We start from the raw sequence: 26,282 nt of genomic DNA, 5'->3' as shown, positions 1-26,282 counted from the left end.
TGTAATCATTAAAAACACAGAAATAGAAAACACACACCGGATCATCAACGCCACACTCACAGGAATCAGATTCACTAGAGAGAGGAAGAAAAGGACAACCAACTCCCATTCCTAGACGTGATGGTACAGAGAACACCGAACTGAGAATTCACCACAAAGGTATATAGGAAAGCCACACACACAGATCAAGTCCTGAACTACAAAAGCAACCACCCCAACACACACAAAAGAAGTTGCATCAAGACACTGTTCAAAAGGGCCACAACACACTGCAGCACACCAGAACTGCAAAAAGAGGAAGAAGAACACCTATACAATGTATTCGCCAAAAACAGATACCCCCGCAATTTCATCAACAGATGCCTAAGGGAAAGACAACGGAATGAGGACATGCCGCAACCCAAAGGACAAGCCACGTTACCATACATCAAGAACATTTCTGAACTGACAGCCAGACTACTACGACCACTAGGACTCATAACAGCACACAAACCAACAGCCACTCTCAGGCAACAACTCACCAGGACAAAGGACCCGATACCCAGCATGAGCAAAACCAACGTAGTGTACAAAATCCCATGCAAGGACTGCACAAACACTACATAGGACAAACAGCAAGACAGCTAACGATCCATATCCATGAACACCAACTAGCCATGAGACGACATGACCAGCTATCCTTAGTAGCCACACACGCTGATGACAAGCAACATGAGTTCGAATTGGACAACACTCCTATTATAGGACAAGCCAAACAGAGAATAGCAAGGGAATTGCTAGAGGCATGGCACTCATCCACAAACACATCGACCTGGACCCAATATACTGGCCACTGCAGCGGACAGCTGGAACTGACAACCAGAAGCGGCAGAGACAAATCACTATAAATGCCGGAGGAAACATTACAGAAGTGCTTCACAAGAGGCTCCCAAGCACTGAGGATGTCACCTAGACAGGGGACAAAACATCTGCAACACAAATTCCCAGCTCGGCATACAGAACCACAACAACGAGCACCCAAGCTACAAATCTTCTCACAAACTTTGAATCTCTTTGTAATCTTAGATAACCTTCTTCACTGTCCACTATACCACGAATTTTGGTGTCATCCGCAAACTTACTAACCATGCCTCAAATTTTCATCCAAAGTGTTTATCCAAATAACAAACAGAAATGGACCTAGCCCAATCCCTGCACAACACACCACTGGTCATAGACTTCCAGTCCGAAAAACAACCCTCCGCCACCATCCTCTGTCTCTTACTGTCAAGAGAATTTTGTATCCAATTGGCAAGCTCTTTCTGAACCCCATGTAATCTAACTTTACTAACCAGTCTACCATGTGGAACCTTGTCAAAGGCTTTACTGAAGTCCATTTAGACAACATTTACCATGCTGTCTTCAATCTTTTTAATCACTTCCTCGAAAAATTCAATCCAGTTTGGGAGACACTATTTCCCACGCACAAAGCTATGCTGACTATCCCTAATCGGTGCGTGCCTTTCCAAATGCATGTAAATCCTATTTCTCAGAATACCTTCCAACAACATGATGTCAGACTCACAGGTCTATCGTTCCCAGCTTCTTCTTACATTCTTTCTTAAATAAGGGCACATTAGTTACCCTACAGACGTCTGGCACCTCACCCATGGCCTTAGATGATTCAAATATCCCAGGTAGGGCCCTTGCAATTTCTTCCCTAACTTCACAAGACATCCTCAGATACCCACTTCTGATCAAGTTTAAGTGTATGTTCACAATGATTGCATAATATTCAGCACTATTTGCAATTCATCAGATACTTAAGCAGTTTTCGCCAATTTGTAGACATACCTGGACTTCAAAGTGCAAAGTAACATTTACACCACACTAGTGTCAGGCAAGGCCTATCTCCAATAAAACAAATTTCAATGGCATTACTGTCACTGGATCAACATCCTGACGATACCACTGACCAGAAACTGAACAAGACCAGCCAAATAAATACTGCAGAACAATAGGTTAAAGGTCAGGAACTGCGGCAAGTAACTCATCTTCTGCTTTCCCAGTGTCTGTCTGCCATCTACAAGACACAAGTCAGGTGTATGACAGAATACTCTCCACTTGCTTGAATGAGCAGAGCACCAACAATAATCAAGAAGCTCAACGCCGACTAGGACAAAAGTATCCCATTTAATTTTCACCCCATTACCACCTTAAAATTCACTCCCTTGATCACATATAGCGCTGTGTACAATTTACAAGATGCATACAGTAACTCACTATGATTCATTTGACATCACCTTCCAAACCAACAAATTCTACCAAATAGAACAGCGAGGACCACAAACACATGGGAACAACACCATCTGCAAATTCCCTTCAAAATCACACTCCATCCTGACTTAGAACTATAATTGCTGTTCCTTCATTGTCATTGGGTCAAAATCCTAGCACACCCTTCCATGGGCTGCAGCGGTTCACGAATGTGGCTCACCACCACTTTCTCCAGAGCAAATGGGAGAGACAAATGCGGCTCTGGGCAAAAATGCCCACATCCCATGAACTAGTTTACAAATAAATCCCATTATTCTGTATTACTGTAGGCTGAACCACATTTAATAAAAACTTCCCCTAATTAAAATGTTCTCTGGCTTTACATCTTTCTGAAAAGCCCAATTTCTATGCATATAATCAAGCTCTTGCTCCTCATTTCTATTGCCCTTGAACCATGGCTTGCTAAGCCATTTCAGAGGGCAGATAAGAGGTTCGGGAGGCACATGGAGGCTGGTTAAGGTTAAGATTTTCTTCACTAAAGAATACTAGCAATCCAGATGGGCTTTTATAATAAATCAATTATTGTTTAATAGTGATCATTAGTGAGACTAACTTTTAATTCAAAGTTTTACTAACTGAATTTTAAATTGCACCAGCTACCATGGTGAGACTTGAACTCACATTCCTCGGAACATTAGTCTGCACCTCAGAATTACTAGCTCAGTGACATAACCCACTATAATCCTATCACTGCTCAGCTACAAACGGTGTTGGATTATAGAGAATAGGGATGATAAGTGGAGAAATGAAGCACTGTTCATGCTCCTGATCAGCACTCTGCTGAAACTGCATCCTTCTAGATTCAGGGGAAGAAATGGTCTGGGACATCCCTCTCGCGCTCCCTCCCAACCCCACAGCCGATGTACTGTATGTGTATGCCACCAAAGCTCACTCCTTTATAAGAAAAAAAGGAAGTTAAGAAAAGTTGACATCAAAAAACATGAAAAGAAAAAATTAGATTACTAGTTATATACAATGACCTATGGGGTTTTAAATATCAATTTTGAAAGCTTGGGTCTCAATCTGGAGTGAAAGTGTGTTGAATGCTATATTGGTTTGGTGACTTCTGGTCATCTGTAACATCTGCCTGAAACCATAGCTGGGTTATTTGCATATGTAAATCAGGCTCAACAACAGCTGTTGGATAATACACAAGGAAACTTTGTGGTTAAAAACGGCCAGAAGTTGTATTAGGTCCGGATGTACCAGATTTCAGCACCATGATTTCATTCCATACCATGAGCGCTCTGAATGAAGGCAGATCCTTGGCTCATGGCCAGCTGATCCTTCATTCTGAGCAGTTTTCCTTGGAAGTTCTTGTCAGTCAATGGTGGTTTGTCATTGCCTTCCACTCTCAGTGCAGGGCGAACAGGTGGATCCCAAGACTACCATGGCTGGAACAGGAATTGAATTCTAGCATTATTCTGAACCACACAAAGGTAAAATGATAATCCAGAAACCTCTGGCCATATGACTAAGATTTCTTGAAGGAACCACTGAAAGCTGTTCAAAACAGTTCCAAGATATTTTCAGTTCTCAGCTTCTGAATTCAGCAGGCCAGCTCCTCTCCTCCCGAGTTCACAAAACAAAGGCTAACTATTGTAATGCTCAGACACCACCACATTTCCCTACCCATAAAAAATGACCTCTTTGCCAGTCATCCTCCAGTCCTCCACAACCATAAAAACACTTGTGTGGTATCACTGGTTCAATTTAAATGAAGCCAAAAGCTGAGTATGACTTGACCTCAAGCTACTAGTGCAGAGAATTTATTTCTTATTTCAGGACAGATCTTGAACCTCTAGCCCCATAGAATCATCACTTCTACCATTAGTTACTCTTTATTTTGTACCACAGTATTTTGTTTATAAATGGTTGTCAATTTTAAACTTTTTTTATATTTACATTATAATTCTATGTTTTACAAAAAAATCTCAGTATACCTTCTGAATTACTTATTTTCTTTTGCTCAGAATATTCAAAACAGCATTATATGCATTTATAGTTTGCCACTCATAGAAGATAATAAACATGATTATTCTTCCAAATGATTATAGACCAGGCAGTTTTGATATGCACAGACCTATTGTCTGGGGACACTGATCCCTCTGAAGATGCTCCATGGTACAGATTTTGAGATAACCTGTTGTCAGGTCTAAGTTCTTTGTCATATGCCATCATATTCCATTCTTGGCGCCTGTTCTTGGCCTTTCTAACTTTTTTCACTTCACGAGTTGTGCCATCTATACGCTTCTGCTCCTAAGGTATGAAGAAAGCATGCCAAAAGATAGAATGACGAGACATAGTGTGGGTAAATTTTGTTAGCATAACAGAAAGAAGGTGTGATGCATAAAAGAAGGAATCTTGCAAATTGTATCAAAAGCAGCATTATTTTTTACTTTCACCCAATCCATCACCCCCAAGGTATTGTCTACATATGCATATAAAAAAAAATCAAAAATTTTGGGTCTACAGGCTGTGTTCAAGTCAATGATATCTTTGTGAACACAATTAGTTTGCATAATTTTCATTTTAGTGAAGGAGTTAAACAGTTAATGAAATTCCATCAGAAATAGCAAATTAGAATAAAATTTCTTAGTTAATGTGAGATCAATATTGTCAAAACATTACGAAAAGCAAAATTATCAGAATGCAAGAGGCTCACACAAAAATAGAATGTTCAAAAAATAACAACTCATGCAATTATACTCAAGTTTCATTTTGTTGGTACTGTTGTGTTACTTTCTTGCTTTTATACTATAAAATACTAAAGGTCCTTTCAGGCATCACACAAATTTAATGTTAAGGTGGAAACATTGAAATTATTGTTGGTGATTTTATGGATCAAACTTTACCACAGTATGATGCACCTCTATCTGCTTGATATAGGATAAAATAATTTATTTCTAAATAAATTAATGCCTCAAGTAAAACAGTATACTTAGGATGGCATACAAAGGTAACAAGTGTGGATCTGCTAATGTCAGCAGTTAATTTGAGACCCGATATTTAAATAATTAATCATTTTTAATTAATCATTTTAAATTAATCATGTAATAGAATGTATAAGCTTGATTATAATTTAATGATTCTAAATACTTTATTACATCTTAGGGGAGTATTTATCAACATATTAATTACTGGAGTTTATGCCCACTAACAATTTCAAAAATCAAATCTAGTTGCTCATGCCACATATGATTAAAATATACTGCATATTTCCTATTACTGTGGTGAAAATTTAATATTGAAGTTCAAGACATTTACAAATTAATGTTTCAAGACACAGATGGTTAATTTTACACCTGTCTTCAGAATCAACATAGGATTATGACAGTAAATTATTTGTTGAGTTTGGTTAAAAAGCAAAATTACACTGTTATGTTAATGATGTGAGACGATTTCTTATTCACATTAACAAGACACACAAGCGTAACTTGTTTCAAAAGCAATTCTACATCAAGCGCTTGATTAAAATTGTGTTAAATGTTTTAAAGTACTAATGACTTGGAGGTGCTAGTGTTGGACTAGGGTGGACAAAGTTAAAATTCACACAACATAATGTTATACCTGTTTGACGATAACCTGGTGTTGTGTGACTTTTAACTTTAAAGTATCAAGGTAGTAAGTTGTTATTTACAGACGATGATGAAAATACCAAAAAAAATTAATCTCACTGTTAACATACATTGGCAGTTCTTTGGTGTCAGAAGCAGGGCCAGGATTTGGAAGACTCAACAAAACTAATCAGATATATCTTGGGAGTGATAAGACATTAAAAATGAGCACTAGTTCATTTTTTTGTAAGGTTGCTAATCGCATATTTCTTATGAAATGGGAAAATGGATGCACGTTTTATACTTTCAGGAATAAGTAGCGCACACCTGGAAGTGAAGACACATAAGGGAACAGCTGACCTTAGCAAAAGGCAGTAACATTTGAAACATGTTCATAACATCCTGCTGAACTGGTGTGACTCACCATTTGGCTTGCAGGGAGTAATCAGAAATTTTGCAGAAGATGTTGTCAGACATCTATGAGATGTCCAGCAGTAAGTGGGAAGGAGGAATTGGAGGGGGTCAAAACTAAAGAAATGTTTTGAGGCCTGCAGTGAATACGCCTGCTCTTTCTGACCCACAAAGGATTCCAAAAAAATTTGTTTTTAAAACTTTAATCCTCTTCTGGCCAGTCAGTATTGTCTATTATTCTGCTATCAGGCTCCATTGCAAGGCTCCAGATGATCTTCCATTAATATCAAAACACAGAATCTAATGTCATGAAGTAGTATATTTGCATTCAAAAGATGTTGTCACCTGTCTATCATGGCAGCCTTCGCGAACTTGAAAGTCAGACAAATTATGCAGTCCCAGGCTGGGAAATCCTAAAGTCCTAATTTTAAAGCCTTTCGTGTACCTACTTCACAGGATGAGGGGAGGGACTAAAATAAAGGCCCATATGTTACTCAAAAAATTTAAACTTCATACCCTTAACTGAATAATTTTGCATTCTCATGGCTAGAAGCATGTAGACATAAGGATCTCAGTCATCTGTTCCAGTGCTGAATTTTATGATTAATGAAACAAACAAGAATTATAGCAAAAAAAAAGCCTCATCCATTATTGTTCAAACACTTGTCTTCAGTTTAAAAAACAGGCTGTTTGAAGGAGAATAGTAACGTAAAAAATATGAAAGGAATATCTTATTTGGTTGAAATGCCCAGCATTAAGTACTCAGCATTTTGGATTTCTAAACACAGCTGAGAGAGTTGCAAACCTGATTTCTGCTTTGAGACTGGCTATTAATTGGTCTCACTAAAATCCTAGATGGTAACAACTGGACAAGCTACATGCCAACCAGTTATCTGGTGTAAACATTCAGTACCAGTCTAGTATTCTCCTGAAGCAATGAAATTCTCTGCAGTGCTCATTTTGTATAGAAGTAAAATCTGTGGAAGGGAGGGGAATTGTAATAACACAAACCTTTCATTTGTAATTTACTTTTATAAATCACCTTCTACCATCTATTGGTTTTGTCTTTAGCTGCACACTATTTCCTCATCAGGAGAATGGTCAGCATGTTTCAAGGCTTCTGCTGTTTCATAACCAGCTTCCACACCACAAAAAAAAAGTTTCTTGATCTTCCTAAATAGATAGTACCTTTTCTGGTTTTGATCTCTTCCTGTCAAACTTCAGCAATAGCCAAGATGTGACCCAAATTACATATACAATGAAATATTAAAATGGATAATTACATATCAAAACATGTAGAAATAAGGATGTTATAATATTATTCTATTCAATCAACAGTCAAAAAAAGAGTATTTTCTCAAATGTGTAGTCAAAAACTAATTTTAGGGCCCTGCCAATGAAAGCCAAGCTGTATGCATCTTAAAATGCAATTAATACTAAAACCAGCTGTTAAGGTGTTAGAAACAAAATCAGAAATTGCTGGAAAAACTCAGCAGTTCTGACAGAATCTTTGGCGAGAAAGCACATTCCGAAGTGTCACTAGACGCGAAACCTTAACTCTGTTAAATCTCCACAGATGCTGTCAGACCTGCTAAGTTTTCCAGCAATTTCTGGCTTTGTTTCTGATTTCCAGGCATCTGCAGTTTTATGGCATTTTGCTAAGCCATTAGATTTTAATAGATACATTTACAGCACTATTTTTGAAAGTAGTTTACGCTTTCAATAGCTTGGATTATTCTGAGTTAACAACTGCAATTTTGTTTTCTAAAAGAGCTATAGAAAATTAAATCCTTGTTAAATTAGTTTTGAAAATCTGCAGTCAAATTACTTTGGCATGCATCAAAACAGTGAGACAATTTATAATTTAGATACATTAACAAAGGCTATCTGTAGATTTAATAATGCAGTTATAAAGTTTCACCATTCTTCTCAAACATTTTATACCTTTTGTCTTCTTTTCTCTTTTCTCTTATCCTCAGTATCCTGCAACATCTTCTCTTTCCACAAGTCAAAAAAGTAAGATGGATCTGTGTAAAACTTAAGTCCATCCTTTTTATCATCTCTGCAACAGAAAAATGCAATAATTTCAGCACTTTATTTAAAAAGTCAGGGTAATGCAATGAATTCTGTCCCAAAAGGTCTACAATAATTATTGAGGATAACTGAACAAAACAGAGGAATGACTGCATAAGATGATCACTTGGAAACAGCATAAAAAATGATCACTGTGGTAAGATGTCATTGTAACTAGAATAATTTTTAAACAGCAGCTGATAACCATCTCTATTTGATTTCTCAAATTGATTTTGTGACTTTGACTGTCATAACCTAACATGTGCCTGGAATAACTTCTCTTCAAACTTCAGATATTTCTTTTCTTTTTGCATTCAAAGTCATCTTTGTCCATTACAAGCATTAGAGCTTCCAAGTAAACTTGTTGGACTATAACCTTGTGTTGTGTGATTTTTGATATAAAATTCTAAAACAATCAATCAATATTCTAAATAAATCAACTAGCAATATTCTTTTAAAAAGTCAAATCACCCTAGCTCCTTACAATAAACATATTTTAGGATCCTGAGCTAGATCTATGTCCTGGATAGCTGTAGGGAATAAGAGGTGGAAAGCAGGCTTAAGAAATGAGATTAGTTGATGAGACAGGATTTTGGATCAGTAGATCAGAGATGCAAAACCAGCTTAGGCAGAGCTAAGAAACAGCAAAGGCAGCAAACTTGGGTGGGAGCTGACCACAAAATTATAGTGGTAACATTGAGCATTGCATAAATCAAGTAATTAGAGTTGCAATCAACATGGACAATACAGTAAGCATGGATTACTTCAACTTATACATAGGTTGGGTAAACCTAATCAGCACCAAAGCTGTGGAGGATGAATTCACAGAGTGTACATGATGGGTTTCTGCAGCATATCAAGGAAGCAACTAGGATTGGGCTGATGGGTAAACATCACTGCCACCACCACCACCCGCCCCCCCCAAAAAAAAACACAGTAAAACTTATCAGCTTTGAGGCATGGGCAGTGTAATTTTGAGGTTGACTGGTATGTTTGCCACTAACAAGCCAAAAAACACAGTAACATTTAACATCCAGTCCGTTGTTTATATATAAATAAGACTAACAAACAGGACCAAAAACATTATCGCCCTACATCTTGGTGGAGATAATTAGCACTGAAGATTGTATAAGATTCAATTCAGTATTTCATTTGGAGCATAAATGGACTAAAAATGCTCTTCATTTGTATTATTGACAATACATATACATAATTTCACAATAAGAGATTTCTTCACTTCTCAATATTTTCTCAGATTCTTGAATGCGTTCAAAATTGAGTTTGAAACAGCAAAGTATTCATGAAAATTCATGATTAATTTTTGATTTGTTTTTAGGGGCAAAAATGTTAATTTTGTCTCAAGTATGTCATATCAGAGTGATGGAATGGGGGTTCTTAAATACAACTTTTCCCAATTAACTATATGTGTATGAACAAACCAAGTCTGATTTGGTTTAGCTTTTCCATTAAGGTATGGTCCCTTTAAATAACATTATTATTGTCACAAATGATTTGGCGATTTGAAAGTGAAAGTTTTACCACAGTACAAAAAGCTATTTTATCTGAACTGAAGCTTATTTCTATATCATTTAACCAAAATGCAGATCCTAAAATTCTTAAAACAAACTTTATTGAATGAGTACAGTTAGTGATACACACTAATTAAAAGTTTAAAATTGAACAGTCAACTTTAAAGATATTTCATTGAGTATTTAAGACAAATTCATTTTAATAATCACTCCAATTAACATCTGCTTCGTTTTAACACTGAAACAAAATTACAAAGAAAATTTGAAAGCAAAAGACTCATCGATCAACTGTCAAACTCTGCAGTTAAAGGTAACGTGGAAATAAAGATCCTGGCAGACTGGCTAGTTTTGAAGTGCTTTAAATAATTTGGTACTAATTTTTGCCTTATTCCTCCAGTCATTAATTTATTAATTGCTGCATATCTATCCATAAACATACAAAATATAACAACATAAAATCCAATACATTAAGTCACACTTGCTTGCAGGTCTTTATTTTGGGATATAATTTTTTTTAGATTACTTACAGTGTGGAAACAGGCCCTTCGGCCCAACAAGTCCATACCGACCCTCCGAAGAGCAACCCACCCAAATCCATTCCCCTACATTTACCCCTTCACCTAACACTACGGGCAATTTCGCATGGCCAATTCACCTAACCAGCGGATTTTTGGACTGTGGGAGGAAACCGGAGCGAACTCATGCAGACACTGGGAGAATGTGCAAACTTCACACAGACAGTTGCCTGAGGTGGGAATTGAACCCAGGTCTCTAGCGCTGTGAGGCAGCAGTGCTAACCACTGTGCCACCGTGCCACCCCAGTTTATCAACTGTTATGACTTTTAGCAATCAGGGTGCTTTTACAAAACTTCTGCTTCTAACATGATGATGATGATTTGATTCAAATACACTATGGAAAACAGTTTCACTGCCTGTGCTGTAATGTTGTAAAATAGACTGACCCCCCCATTATTGAATCCGTCAAATTTTAGTCTGTAAAATTAAGCAGCCAGAAAGAGGCTATTTGAAATGGAATGCTAGTTCATTGGTAGAACTATCCCAACTGGTCTCATTCCCCGATCTTTCCCCTTAACTTTGATACCATTGAAATCAATGGAAGGAAAACCAAATGGACTGTAGAAGTGGGTGGATGATCCAGTTTGTTGGATTGCTTCTCACGAGATGGAGGTACTAGCTGAAACCTAACAAAGGAGAACAGTGAGTTGAGGGCAGTATTCACCACTCATGGTAGAATTCACTGACATTAGAACTATGCATGGGTCAAGAAAGTTTGCTACCATTCTGAATTGCAGATTATTCAGCCGAGAAAAGTTTTTTCATAGTTGGCTTGGTATTGATGATCCCACAGGCTACTTTCAGCATTGACAACAAAAACAACAGAAAACTCTCCATCTACACTTTCATTTTTTTTTCTAATTAACTGCATTTCCCTTAGATTTCACTTCCTCTTTAATGGAAATTTTGATAACAAGAACACAATCACAATATGAAGATAAAATCATAAAACACTACAAAGACTTAGATCAGGGAAAACTCTAAACAGCAGTTGAGTTAATATTTCTGGTCAATGACTATATTGAGATTATATGAATTGAAACACTCAAACTATTTTGCATTTAGTTAAGCAGAAATTTATTCCTAAATTTTATGTCTGAGAAATATTTGAAATCTCCAGCTAATATCAAAAGGCTGAATGCAGCAAGACTCATTTTTACATAAGCGATGTTTTCAATAAGCTGATAGCTGAGCCCACAGTAAACAGGGTTGAAATCATTGTAATGGATATTTGTGCATTGATGTTGACCAATGCATGCAGTAGACAATTCACAGAATTTCAATTCTGTTTCACTTTCCACTAAAACAATATATAGTAATTTTTGTTGTTTTTCCAGAAATTAAGATGATTTATATTAATTCAGTTTGATGTTTGTGTGATGAATCAATTCAATATCTGCTTTTATTTATGTTTGAGAAAGCATGCAAAATAAACCACTAAACTACAAAACATACAAAAGTAAATCAGTTCCCTGAAAACCTCAGTGTGCTGCACAACATACATATTGACAAAAAGCCAGTTTGGCATTTCTTTATATTTACAGTTCAATTGTCTGAACTCAGGGATCCATGACTAAAAGTTTTGATGTTGGATTTGTGCCAGAATACAAGGGCAGACTTGAGGATAAAAGAAATACTTTCCTTTTAAAATTTAGATAAAGTAGCCAGTACACTTGTTAAGATGATGTAGATGGTGGCGAGCAAAATATTTGGTTTTTTGAGGAAGTGACATTATAAATAGGCATGAAAAAAATTGTACAGTCTATAATAGGTTTCCAATATACTACTTACAGAGCTTCACATAAAAAGGCTATTAATTAGGTTTTAAGCTTTGGAGATGCAAAGTAAAATTTTAAAAGATTAGTCGGGAAGGATGGCAAAATGATGTTGGGTGGTACTACAGAATTGAGTTCTGATGGATCCATGGAAGAATTTGTATTTTATTTTACTTTACATGAAATAAATTTAGATTCAGAAGCTTATTGCAATAAGTCAAATTTGCACATAGTAATCACACATGGGGTGGGATAGTTGAACCTGAAAAACTGAGCAAAAATCTACAAATTGGGATAGACGAAATGAGAGAGAAATCTGCAGCAGATAAAATTGATGAACAAGTGTAAATTATTACACACAGGAGGAAAGTGACATAATCATCATATTATGTTGAATTATCTGCAAGCTAAGGATAAATGAGATGTCTTGATCTTAATATGTCAAAATACTGCAAAATAGTAATCAACAAATACCAAATTAGTGGCAAATATTTTTGGTATGAAAACAGAGAAGCAATTATCATCTGAATGGTGATAAATTGGAAAAGGTAGAGGTGCAACAAAACCTGGGTGTCCTTGTACACCAGTCACCAGGTGCTAAAAACAGACAGCTCAAATTAGGGGAACATTCCTAAACTGTATAACACTCTGGTACTTTGCCAGACTCTCATCAGTAAAACACAAGAGACAGTTTATATGGAGATAAAATCAGGGAGAATAGAAAAAGCCTTGAAATCATTTGAAAAGGCAGATGCTACAAAACTCAATACTTTCTATATGTATGAATTAGGATGATCTGACTGGCATTCCTCACGTAAATCTAACCTGTGAACTTAGTGGTTTACATCAGACTTATAAAACTGTACCAAATTTCTACTGCTTATGATCCTAATGGTGAATGGAACTTAGGTAACCAATGCAAAATCAAAACAGAAATGCCACAGATGCTCAACTTGAAGGGAGAGTAGAGTTTTGTGCATAACCCTTCACAGTTAAAAAAGACTGTAGACATTATGTTATAGGTTAATGTTTATGTTTTTTATTCTGTAGATTATGAGCATTACTGGACAAATAGTGCATTTCCCTTTTAGTTTTACTCCTACAACTCATTTGACCCATTTTAGAAATCATTACTGAAATCTTCAATTTCAGTTCTTCTCCCATACATAATTGGGGCTTGACAACCAAAGATGAGTTTATGCTTTCCAGTTGAGTCCCGCTAAATTACTTATTAAATGTTTAAAAATTAATTGCATTTCTACTAGAACCACTGAAGCTTCCAACAAATGGAATGCTATGAAAGGCCTTTGATTATTCATGTCAAACTAGATATTATCAAGTTCGGAAGAAACACACCAGACTCAAACATCAATTCTGTTTCTCTCTCCATAGATACTGCAAGACCTACAGAGTTTCTCTAGCATTCTCTGTGTTGGTTTCAGATTTTCAGCATTTTCAGTAGCTATTTTTATAAAAATTACGGGGGCTACTGGAGCTGTAGTAAGAGATCCAGAGGCAGAAGTCCTATCATACCAAAAATTCACAAAAGCAAAGTGCTATGGCTTACAAGCCACATTCATACCTGTATGCTGAAAGGATGTCTAATGGAGGTGGTTTATCACTCAGCGTATACATTTCCAACACTGGGTTTGGAGTTGAACTCTTTGAAACAACCTGTTGATCTTGTATTGTAGAACTCTTGAAAGCTTTCCTCAAGTTAATATCCTGCAAAGAAACTATACAGCAAAAGCTCATGTTAAAAACCTTATTTAAACATTCAAAATTATATATAATTATTACAGTACCTTAATTTTTCTTTTAAACTGGCATTTCTTCATGGACAAAGATCTTAAGAAGGTTGCACTCGTTGGTTCCAGCCCCACTGGTGGGTAGTCAATGTCATCAATGACCTGCAGATATTCCGACAGTGAGGGTAGGTGAAGTCTAATCTCTGTTCGAGGCAACTGAATCTATCCTTCTCTTTCTCTTTCATGCTGGCTCCTCACTCAGGGTCAAATATTTCAGTAGCACTCTTTATGTAGCATTGCCAGAAATCAAGAAATAAGGCCTGCATTTCCCATTAGTTATGATCAATGTGGCACACAGAGGGACTGCTCCAGAAAGTTCTTGAAACATTTGTGTGGAACCCTCTATTTAATTTGCCAATGGTCAGCTCTCCATACAACATTGGGCAGGCAACAGTCAGAATTCAAGCATCACGATCTGAATCACTTCATACACTTCAGCATACAACATTCCAGCATTACCTCCTTGTTCTTAAACTCTATGCCTCAGACAATAAAGGCATGCATCCTCTATACCTTCTTAATCACTTTATGCCTTAACCACTTTATCTATCCGCCCTACAACCTTAAGGAACCAGTGGACATGCTCAAGAAGTTTCCTCTAATCCTAATGTTTCTCAGGGTTCTTCCATTCATCATGCATTCCCCTGCCTTGTTTATCTTGCTCAAGTGCATCATCTCACAATTATCTGGATTGAATTCCATTTATCACCAATTAGCCCACCTGATCAGCCCATCAATATCCACCTGTAATCCAAGGCCATCCTCCTCACTACTGTTATGACATGGGGTAAAACCCTCTGCTTAATGCAAACCAGCAACACAAAGATTTAGCTCGTGCGGTAATCTGTGAAAATTCGAGGCCAAGAACTATTTAAAGTAAAAATTAAGAACTTTATTTCTTAAAATAATAGAGAATAATTAACTAACAACTATTTACAACTCCTTCCTCTAACCTAACTTTTACTTACCCTTCTATAATACTAGTCCAATAAAACCCCCGATTAAAATTTACTGCAAAAAACAGCCAGCAGTCGAATCTTTTCATTACATCTTCCTCTATAGAGTTGCTCTCCAGGTCTGTGTTGATGTTTTTCTCGGTACAAATTTCTTCTCTAGACAGGTACCTCTCAGAGGGTTCTGACTAGCAGCCTACATCCATTGGTCTTTTGGCAGTTCTCTTTCAACTGTTCAATTTTTCCCAGTCTTATACCCCCAACGCATCAGATTGTGTCATTGGCTTTTAAGAATGTCAATATACTAAAGTCAAACTTGACTGGAGTTTGTTTTTTTCGGGGGGTATAATTTAAACTGACTGGCCTAATTAGAATTTGATTTTGTTTCCAGGCTACCAGCTACCCTAGCTGCTGGACCAAAAGGTTAGGTTATACCTTGTTCAGAACACTTGGTAGTTCTGCTAGTTGTTAACTCTCTTAAAGAGACAGTACTCCTTACATCTTCATAAGGCTACTTACCACCCTATTAATTCTGATATTATTCATGAACTTAAAAATCAACCCTCCTACATTCAGTTCTAAATCGTTTATATAAACCACAGACAGCACGGGCCTCAACACTGATCGCTGCAGAACCTGAGTGGAAAAAAATCCTTAAACATCACTTTCTGCTTCCTGCTACTTAGCTAACTCTCTATCCAATCAGCCAAATTTCCCTGGATGCCATGCAATCTTATCTTCATGATCAGTTTCCCATGTGGGGCGACATGGTGGCTTAGTGGTTAGCACTGCTGCCTCACAGCACCAAGGTCCAAGGTTCAATTCCAGCCTTGGGCAACAGTCTGTGTGGAGTTTGCACATTCTCCCTGTGTCTGCGTGGGCTTCCTCCAGCTTTTCCGGTTTCCTCCCACATTCCAAAGATGTGCAGGTTAAGTGAATTGGTCATGCTAAATTGTCCATAGTTGTTAGGTGTATTAGTCAGGGTGGGTTACTCTTTGGAGGGTCGGTGTGGATTTGTTGGGCCGAAGGGCCTGTTTCCACACTGTAGGTAATCTAATCTAATCTAAAAGCCTTGCTGAAATCAAAGTAGATGTGAAATGCAGCGCCCTCATCAATACACCTGTTTACTTCTGAAAAATTCAGTCAATTTGGTCAGACATGACCTCCCCTCAAAATCATGCTGAGTATTCTTGATTAATCCCTGCCTCTGTGTCCTTGTTGTCACTGTGCATAGGGCTCAGCAGATCTCAATGATTAACCTGGGCAGCCTTATCTCAGACTAAATTCATCCAAAAAATGTCTAACTGGAACTAAAGGCAAAAAGTTAGGGATGGATAATAAATGCTACTCCAGCTAGTGACACCTACATTCCATTAATGAATGAATTAAAACTGCTAATACAGCAGAGGACTATCTGTGCTGTTCATGTAGACCAAGTTCGTGTCCATAATGGGGGCCTCTCATTAGGGGTTACACCTTAAAGGGGTAGGGAAATCAGAAACAACAAGGGTTTTTTAAATTTGTTGAGTTGTTCATATTTGTGCTGGTAAATGTAATATTGTCACAATAACCTAAATATGTATTATATATCACAGTTTGCTACACAACTACATGAATCCCAGCTTTGTGCTGAATATTATGCTTATGACATAGTGTCTCTCTGCTTCAGAATGATTTTCTGTGGGAGCAGGGACATGAACTGATTCAAAGCAAAACAAAGAGCTGGTGAGGAAATGAGGAGAATAACTTTGGTTGCTCATCCAATTGTCATGTGCAATGACTGAAAGGGCCATAGAGGCAGATTCTATGACAACTTTCAAATGAAGGACACATTAAATACTTGAAGGCTTATTGGACTTCAGAGGAAGAGCAGCAGTGAGGGCTTAACTTCGACAGTTCTTTGACAGATGTTAAGAAAAAGGAGCAGGAGTACAGAGGAACCTTGATTATCTGAAGGACATGGGTGGGGAGTATTTCGTTCAGTTCATCGAATTCCGGATAATCGAATGCCGGATAACAGTTTAGCTGAGCATCTGGACCTGGCGATCTTGCCAGGTAATCAGATATTCGGATAATTGAATGCCAGATAATCAAAGTTCCTCTATACACCAATTAGCCCCACAGCCTTGTTATTCTATAACATCATAGCTGATGTATCCTAGGTCTCAACTCGTCTTTTGTGCCAGTTCCTCACAGACCTCAACTCTTTGATATTTCAATAATTTACCTACTGCCTCTTTAAATATTTTCAGTAACCTAGCCTTTGCAAACTCTTTGGCGTAGAGAATTCCAGAAAATCACTGCTCTCTGGGGGAAGAAATTCCTTTGTATCTCAGTTCTAGGGTTTATCTCAGTCCCCTTATTCTATATCTATTCAAGAATCCGAACCAATGGAAACATCTTCTCAACATCTATCTTATAAAGTTCCTTTCTGAATCTTGCATCTTTCAATACTAAGATCATGACACATTCTTGTAAACAATGAATAAAGGCCTAACCTATTTAGGTATTCTGAATAAATTAACCACTTCATCCCAGGAATCAGCCTCAAATTCTTTTGAACTGACTCCAATGCCTGTATTTCATTTTTTTGGTGAGTACACAGTATGCCAGCTGCCACCTCACCAACATCCTGTAGAGTTGTAATAAGAATTCTCCATTTTAAACTCTCTCCTTACCAACATAGGCCAAAATTTCATTTGCATCTTAATTAGTATTTGCTGCACCTGCACACAAACCCTTTGTGTTTCATGCAGTCTTAGAATGTTAGATTACTATCTTCTAAGCTTCATTGAGTATAGCCTAACTGATCCAGTATCTCTTCAAATATCAGTCTGATAAACCCTACTCCTTGCAAGAGAGAAAGCAAGAAAAATAAAAAGAAACTGATGAACAATCCCAATGATAAGAAAATCAAAGTCAGGTATTGATCTATGCATACCTTAAACAGTCATAACTGGCAGTAAAACAAAAACTTAAATAATAGGTAGCCCAGCTCTAGATCTCAGTGGAACCAGGAGATCTGGAGAAAGAATGACTATCTGTGTCACAGAATCAAAAGGTAACATAATTAATTTCCATTTAGGAGATGTACAGCATGGAAACAGACCATTCCATTCAACTCATCCAAACTGACCACACCTGCCCATTTACTTCTTCTCCCCTGAGTATCCAAGAGCCCAAACACACAATACAGTAACTAAATCTAGTTTACTGTATTCGCTGCTCACATTGTGGTCTCCTCTACATTGGAAGAACAAAGCTTCACAGAACACCTGCTTTCTGTCTGCAAAAAAAACCCAGAGCTTCCAATTGCCTGCCACTTTAACACACCACCTTGTTCCCTGGCCAGCATAACTGTCTCAGGCTTGCTACAGTGCTCCAGCGAAGCTCAAGACAGGCTGAAAGAATAGCACCTTATTTTCCACCTAGGAATTCTACAGTCTTCTGTACTCAATGGAGTTCAAAAATGTTAGGGATTGAGGCAACTTCTCCCATGTCCTTACCCAACCCCAACACACCAAGCCTTGTTATCACACAACCTTTATACACAACCCACTGTTAGTCACTAATAGTCCCTGTTAGCAGTTATTCATTCTCCCAGGCTGATCGTTATTCACTTCTTTCTCTGTCCAACTGTTCCTCTCTGTCTACCTCCACCTATCGTTTATTCATTACCTCCTTCTCCCACTCTGTCTTCTGCATTAAAAAATAACTTTCTCCTAGCTACCATCAATTCTGAATGGTCACTGGACCCGAAATGTTAAGCCTGATTTCTCTCTCCACATTCTGCCAGACCTGCTGAGTTTTTCCAACAATTTGTTTTGTGTGGAGTGAACAAGTGCTCCAGTTCATCCATGCACTCTTTAAATGTTTCCCATCGCTTATTACTTGTCATTCCTTTGTGCAATGTTCCCCAATTTATCAGGGAGAACTTGCACTTCATACCATCATAGCTTTCTTTAGTTAGATTCAGAACCCTAGACTCAAACAAAAATAGAAATTGCTGGAAAAGCTCAGCAGGTCTGGCAGTATCTGTGAATGGTGCATCGGGTATGGTGACCTTTCCTCAGAATTGATGGCAACTAGGAAAATGTCAGTTTATATGCAGAAGATAGGGTGGGGAGATTGGGTAAGGAGCAAATAGGCAGAGATACAGCCCAAACAGACAGAAGAACAGTTAGACAGATAAAGGAGTTGATAACGATCCAGCTAGGAGGATGAATAGCTGTTAATGGAGGCTGTTAGTGGCTAACAATAGGTAGTGCGTAATGGCAGAAATTATGAAGGGCTTTTGCTTGAAACGTCGATTTTCCTGTTCCTCAAACGCTGCCTGACCTGCTGTGCTTTTCCAGCACCACTCTAATCTTGACTCTAATCTTCAGCATCTGCAGTACATACCTCCACCCTATGTGATAACAAGGCCTGGTGTGTGTGGTTGGGGGCTAGAACATGGGGGAGTTCAGACTCTATATTGAGTCCAGAGGGTTGCAGGATCCCCAGGCAGAAAATGAGTTGTTTTCCCAGCTTGGATAGAAGCTTCACTCAACCACTGCAGCAAGCCTGAGACAGAGATGTTGACCAAGGAACAGGGTAGTATATTAAAGTGGCAAGCAATTGGAAGTTCAGGGTCTTTTTTGTGGGCAGAACATAGGTGTTCTGCAAAGCAGTCACCCAGTCTATGCATTGTTTCCCCAATGTAGAGGTGAGCAGTGAATGCAGTAGACTAGATTGTGAGAAGTGCAGGTAAAATCCTGCTTCACCTGGAAGATATGTTTAGCTCTTGGATACTGAGGAGGCTGTAATTGGGGAGGTGTTACACTTTTGGCAATTGCAGGGGAAGGTGCCATGGGGGTGGGTTGTTGGGAGTAAAGGATGAGTGGACCAACGTGTCCCACAGAGAACAGTCTCTGTGGAAGGGAGGGGAATGTGTGTCTGGTGGTGGCAGAAATGGCAGCTGATGATCTTCTGGATGTAGAGGCTGGTGGGATGGTAGGTAAGGACAAAGGGAACCCTATTGCTTTTGTGGAAGGTAAGAGAGGAGGTTGGGGGGGAAGTGCGGGATATGGATCAGACCCAGTTGAAGGCCCTGTTGATAATGGTGTTGGGGATTCCTTGGTTGAAGAAGAAAGTTGACAGTTCAGAGGTGCCCTTGTTAAAGCTGACCTCATCGGAACATATGCGAGAAAAACAGAGGAACTGGAAGAAAGGTGATGATGTATTGCTGTGGGAGTTGGTGGGTTTATAGTGGTCAGTTTATCCCCAGAAATGGAAATAGAAATGTCAAGAAAGGGAAGAGAGGAGTCAGAGTTAGACTAGGTGAAATTGAGGGTGGAGTGGAAATTGGAAGTGAAGCTGATGAACTGATCAAGGATATATTGGAGAAAGAGTTGTGAGTGGGGGCCAGAATCGGACTGGAACAAGGAATATTTAACGTCACAAAGAGACAGGCATAACTGTGCCCATGCAAATGCCCATTGCCATCCCTCTGACCTGAAGACAATAGGAGGAGTTAAAACAAAAGTTGTGGGTGAGGTCAAGCTCAGCTGAGCAAAGCATGGTGGAATCAGTTCAGGGATTTGCTCCAGGAAAAAACAGAAAGCCCAGAGACCATTCTGTGAGGGGATGGATGTGTAAAGAGATTGCACATCCATGGTAAAGAGGAAGCAGCTGGAGTCTGCAAACTAGAAAGTTTGAAACTGACAAAGCATCAGTGGAATCATGGATGCACATGAACAGGAAATTGATCAGGGGAGAAAAGACTGACTCAAGGTAGAAGGAGATGATTAGATTAGATTAGATTACAGTGTGGAAACAGGCCCTTCGGCCCAACACGTCCACACCGACCCGCCAAAGCGAACCCACCCATACCCCTACATCTACCCCTTACCTAATACTACTGGCAATTTAGCATGGCCAATTCACCTGACCTGCATATCTTTGGACTGTGGGAGGAAACCGGAGCACCCGGAGGAAACCCACGCAGACACAGGGAGAACGTGCAAACTCCACACAGTCAGTCGCCTGAGGCGGGAATTGAACCCGGGTCTCTGGCGCTGTGAGGCAGCAGTGCTAACCACTGTGCCACCATGCCGCCCACATGAGTTCTGTGGGGCAAAAGCATTGGGGCTGCCCGGACAGTACTGTTTGTGGATTTTCAGAAGGAGGTAGAAGAGAGCTGTGCAGGACTGGGGTTCTATCAGCTTGGAGACAGTAGGGGTGAGGGCACGGAAAATCACCAGATGAAATGAGGTCAGTGACTGTAGTTGATTCAATTGCCTCATGTGCCTTGGTGGGGTCATGGTCTAGGGGATGATAGGAGAGGTATCGGAGAGCAGGCAATCAGTCTCTACAATGTTGAGGTCAGTATGCCAGAGTACCACCTTTATCAGCAGGCTTAATAACAAAGTCACTGGTGGATCTAAGCACAGAGTACAGTCAGTTCGAATGGAGATAGGTTGGATTGAGTGATCGGGGGCAGAAAAACTGAGGTGACCAATGTCACATCTATAGTTCTCAATGAACAGATCAAGTGCATGCAAAAGGCCAGAGGGAGTAGTCCAGGTGGAGGGAGAGTGTTGGAGCTGGGCAAAGGGGTCTGTGGGATGGAAAGAGGAATCTTGTCCAAAAATGGGCATGGAGGCGAAGACGACAGAAGAGGAACTCGTCATGTTGTGCCCAAAATTTATTAAGTTAGGTATGCAGAGGGATAAAGCGGAGAACTTTGTTGAGTACAACAATCGGAGAGCAGAAGGTTGGGAGGGATGGTGAATACCCAACAGGAGGTGGGGTTGGGGAGGGGATGGAGTCGGAGGGAAGGAGATGGAGGAATTTCCAAAAGGTCATGGCTATCCCTGAATTGTTGCATCTTGTGGATCGTGATGCCTGAAAGGAAAACATTTCTTGTTAGCACACCGAATGAGCCAGAGGATGAAGTGGAACGGCGGAGTGGTGCAGGCACGTTACAATGTTGTTGGAGAGAAACATCCAGGTCCTGACTCAGAATCAACTACATCATTCTCCATCTCAGTGAAGAAATCTATCATGTTATGGTCACTCTTTCCCACTGGTTTTGCACTGCCAGAATGTCAATTATTTCCTTCTCATTAGACAGTACCCAATCTCAGGTGGTCTATTCTACAATTTATTGATCCAGAAAATCTTCCACGACACTCTCCGTGTCTTTCTCTCCACATGTGTTGTTACTGATTTGATTTGTCCAGTTTAATTACATCTGTACCTAAATTGCTCTAATTTCCTGCTTAATGTCTTTTTTTTGATAGATATTTTTATTGAAGAAAAAGAAAATTTTTTATAACATATTATTACAGACTTACAAAATAATACCCAAATACAAACATTAATATACAATTAAATATTAAATAAATAATAGCCAAAACATAGCAAACAAAGAGAAAAGATAAAAAAAACTCAACTAACTACTAATCTAACCTATAACTAACTAGAACGCATAATACAATATCTTACATTACTCAAAAGGAATAAAAAAAAGGATAACATAATAATTAAATAATGAGGTACATGGCTCGGAACGAATTAACATCAAGTCATAATAAAACCAGTATTCGTGCGGGATTCCTCCCCCCGGGGTCCCCGGACCAGCCAGAACTGCTACCACAACTAGATAAAAGCCCTTGACAAAATGGCAGAAATATCTGTATCTATATAGTTCAGAAATGGTTGCCATATTTTATAAAATAATTCAGTTTTTTGGTGCACCATATTTCTAAGGAAGTCAAGGGGAATACATTCCATGACCAACCTATACCAATTCGAAAGTCCCAGAGGGCCCCCAGCTACCCAGATTACTAAGATATTTTTCCTTGCACAAAAGGAGAGAATGGAAAATGATTTCCTCCGTGCACATCCAGGGAAGGCAGGCTCGAAAAGCCCAGAAGAGATACTGGATCCACCTAAATTTCTGCTCCCAAGATTTCTGTCAGAGCATTTGCTACTCTGATCCAGTACTTGCGGATCTTGTGACATGTCCATAAGCAGCGTGTGAGTGCGCCGACCTCTATTTTACATTTAGGACACATTGATAATGCTCCTGCCCTAAATTTTGCCAATCGTTCCGGTGCTGTATGAGTCCTATAGAATATCTTTAATTGAATAGCTTGGGTTCTATTACAGATAGAAATCTTTCTGGCATTTTCCCAGATGTCGTCCCACATTTCTGAAGAGATTTCCAATCCCAATTCTTGATTCCATGTTTTAAACAATCTTTTCATGTTTTCCGATACTTTGTTACGTAATGAATGATGGAGAGTGCTGGCCGAGGGTAAACACATTGGCCACAACACTCTTCGTTCCCTATCTGATTTATAAGAGCAATCTAATAACGTAGTCTTCCTCTGTATGTAATCTCGAATTTGGAAGTACCGAAAGAGGTCTCCATTAGGTAGTCCAAATTTCTGGTGTAGCTGTTCAAAAGACACAATAACCTCCTCATCGAACAGATCCCTTAAGCAAGGAATACCCCTGGACCTCCAGGATTTAAACGCGGCGACTGTGAGCCCCGGTTGAAAAACCCCATCCTCCCGCTACAGGAGTATAAGGGGAGGTATTTTGTGAGTTGCCCTCGTTTTGCTGCATTATCTTCCAGGCTTTAATTGTGTTTAATCCAATAGGATTTTTACATGGTCCATAATGACTTCCATTTTATCTAAAAATAGGAGATTAATCAGGGGACACTTTGCTTGAGAGGCCTCAATGTCCATCCAGATTGATTGAGGGTCACATGAGACCCAATCAGCTATGTAGCTTAATAGAGAACTCAGCTGATAATTCCTAAAGTCTGGAAAATCCAGCCCTCCCCTTGCTTGTGGAAGCTGCAGCTTCTTTAACTTAATAAGGGGCCGTCTATGATTCCAAATGAAAGAACCAAGCCAACCATATAGTTTGCGCAATTTCAGCCTCGGTAGCATCACAGGGAGCATACTCATAGGGTTCAGGAAACGGGACAAGATATTCATTTTAATTAGAGCTATTCTGCCTAACCAAGATATTGGAAGATCCCCCCAACGTGGAAGGTCCTGCCTTATCCTCTCCAATAGATGTACAAAATTGATTTTATACAACTGACCAAGTAGTGGGGTGATAAAAATACCTAAATATAAAAAACCCTCCAGAGACCAAAAGGGAAAGCAAGATCCGGCCGATAAGTGGGACATACTAGCGAGACCGCCCATCGGCATGGCCTCCGATTTTGTGAAATTAATTTTGTAACCTGAGAACGCACAAAATAAATTAATTACTTGGATCAAGCGGGGCACGGACATCAAAGGATTACTAAGAAAAAGGAGAATATCAATTGCATAAAGAGTAATTTTATGTTTACCCGTATCAACCCTTGGAGCCATTATATTAGAATCAGCCCGTATAGCTTCCACTAGTGGCTCAATTATTAGCGTGAATAACAACGGTGAGAGAGGACAACCCTGACGGCAGCCCCTATCCACACTAAAGCTGTCCCAGCTGCTTTGGGGTCATTATACAATATTGAGACCCATTTAGTGAATAGCTGGAAATGTGTTGCTGGAAAAGCGCAGCAGGTCAGGCAGCATCCAGGGAACAGGAGAATCGACGTTTCGGGCATAAGCCCTTCTTCGGGCTTATGCCCGAAACGTCGATTCTCCTGTTCCCTGGATGCTGCCTGACCTGCTGCGCTTTTCCAGCAACACATTTCCAGCTCTGATCTCCAGCATCTGCAGACCTCACTTTCTCCATTTAGTGAATACCTTTCCGACGCCGAACTTTTCCAGTGTGTAAAACAGGTATGACTGTTCAACCCAGTCAAATGCCTTCTCTGCATCCAAAGAGACTACTATTCCCGGTATTCTTTCCTGATGACAGACTTGAATCACATTCAAAACCCTTGTAATATTATTAGATGATCTACGACCCTTGGTAAACCCCGTCTGGTCCACTTTTATAATGTGTGGTAACACCCTCTCCAACCTCAATGCTAATGTTTTAGAAAGAATTTTAAAATCTACATTTAACAAAGATATTGGTCTGTATGATGCGCAATCTTCTGGGGCCTTTCCTTTTTTCAGAATGAGAGAAATATTCACCTCTCTCAATGAGGCGGGGGAGGTAGCCCTGACCATCTGAGTAATTATACATGTCTATAAGTAGACCAGGAGAAAGTGAGGACTGCAGATGCTGGAAATCAGAGCTGGAAAATGTGTTGCTGGAAAAGCGCAGCAGGTCAGGCAGCATCAAAGAAGCAGGAGAATCGACATTTCGGGCATAAGCCCTTCTTCAGGAATGAGGAGGGTGTGCCAAGCAGGCTAAGATAAAAGGTAGGGAGGAGGGACTTGGGGGAGGGGTGTTGGGAATGCGATAGGTGGAAGGAGGTTAGGCTGGAGAGGGGTTGGAGGCGGAGAGGTCGAGAAGAAGATTGCAGGTCAAGAAGACAGTGCTGAGTCCGAGGGTTGGGAATGAGATAAGGTGGGGGGAGGGGAAATGAGGAAGTTGGAAAAATCTGCATCATCCCTTGTAGTTGGAGGGTTCCTAGGCAGAAGATGAGGCGCTCTTCCTCCAGGCGTCGTGTTGCCATGGTCTGACGATGGAGGAGGCCAAGAACCTGCATGTCCTTGGAGGAGTAGGAGGGGGAGTTAAAATGTTCAGCCACAGGGCGGTTGGGTTGGTTGGTGCGGGTGTCCCAGAGGTGTTCTTTGAAACGTTCCGCAAGTAGGCGGCCTGTCTCCCCAATGTATAAGAGGCCACATCGGGTGCAGCGGATGCAGTAAATGATGTGTGTGGAGGTGCAGGTGAATTTGTGACAGATATGGAAGAATCCCTTGGGGCCTTGGAGGGAAGTGAGGGGAAGGTGTGGACACAAGTTTTGCATTTCTTGAGGTTGCTGGGGAAGGTGCCGGGAGTGGAGGTTGGGTTGGTGGGGGGTGTAGACCTGACGAGGGAGTCGTGGAGGGAGTGGTGTTTCCGGAACGCTGATAGAGGAGGGAAGGGAAATATATCCTTGGTGGTGGGGTCTGTTTGGAGTGGCGGAAATGACGAAGGATGATACGATGTATCTAGAGGTTGGTGGGGTGGTAGGTGAGGACCAGTGGGGTTCTGTCCTGGTGGTGATTGGATGGGCGGGGTTCAAGGGCGGAGGAGTGGGAAGTGGAGGAGATGCGGTGGATAGCATCGTCAACCACGTCGGAGGGGAAATTGCAGTCTTTGAAGAAGGAGGCCATCTGGGTTGTTCGGTATTGGAATTGGTCCTCCTGGGAGCAGATGCGGCTGAGGCGAA

General features: G+C 39.8%; 1 protein-coding gene across 6 annotated transcripts in view; it reads right to left on the bottom strand.

The window, feature by feature from the left end:
* The window catches only part of LOC122550764 (actin-binding protein WASF3), a 126,735-nt gene that overhangs the window by 16,780 nt on the left and 83,673 nt on the right, over positions 1-26,282 (bottom strand). For 5 of the 6 annotated variants that reach the window (XM_043691992.2, XM_043691995.2, XM_043691991.2 and 2 more), the window contains 3 exons: positions 13,820-13,973; positions 8,229-8,346; positions 4,400-4,575 (listed from right to left, as the gene is read on the bottom strand). In XM_043691992.2, the coding sequence (XP_043547927.1) occupies positions 4,400-4,575; positions 8,229-8,346; positions 13,820-13,973 (448 nt within the window). The remainder of the gene's footprint in view (positions 1-4,399; positions 4,576-8,228; positions 8,347-13,819; positions 13,974-26,282) is intronic. The other variant, XM_043691996.2, reaches the window with a different exon arrangement.

Source organism: Chiloscyllium plagiosum, unplaced genomic scaffold, assembly GCF_037043375.1.
Source record: "Chiloscyllium plagiosum isolate Xiang-an unplaced genomic scaffold, Cpla_swu_hap1 HiC_scaffold_6, whole genome shotgun sequence".
In the NCBI taxonomy this organism is placed as follows: domain Eukaryota; kingdom Metazoa; phylum Chordata; class Chondrichthyes; order Orectolobiformes; family Hemiscylliidae; genus Chiloscyllium; species Chiloscyllium plagiosum.
Note: the sequence above shows the minus strand (reverse complement) of the source record. Positions and strands in the feature narration are given on the sequence as shown.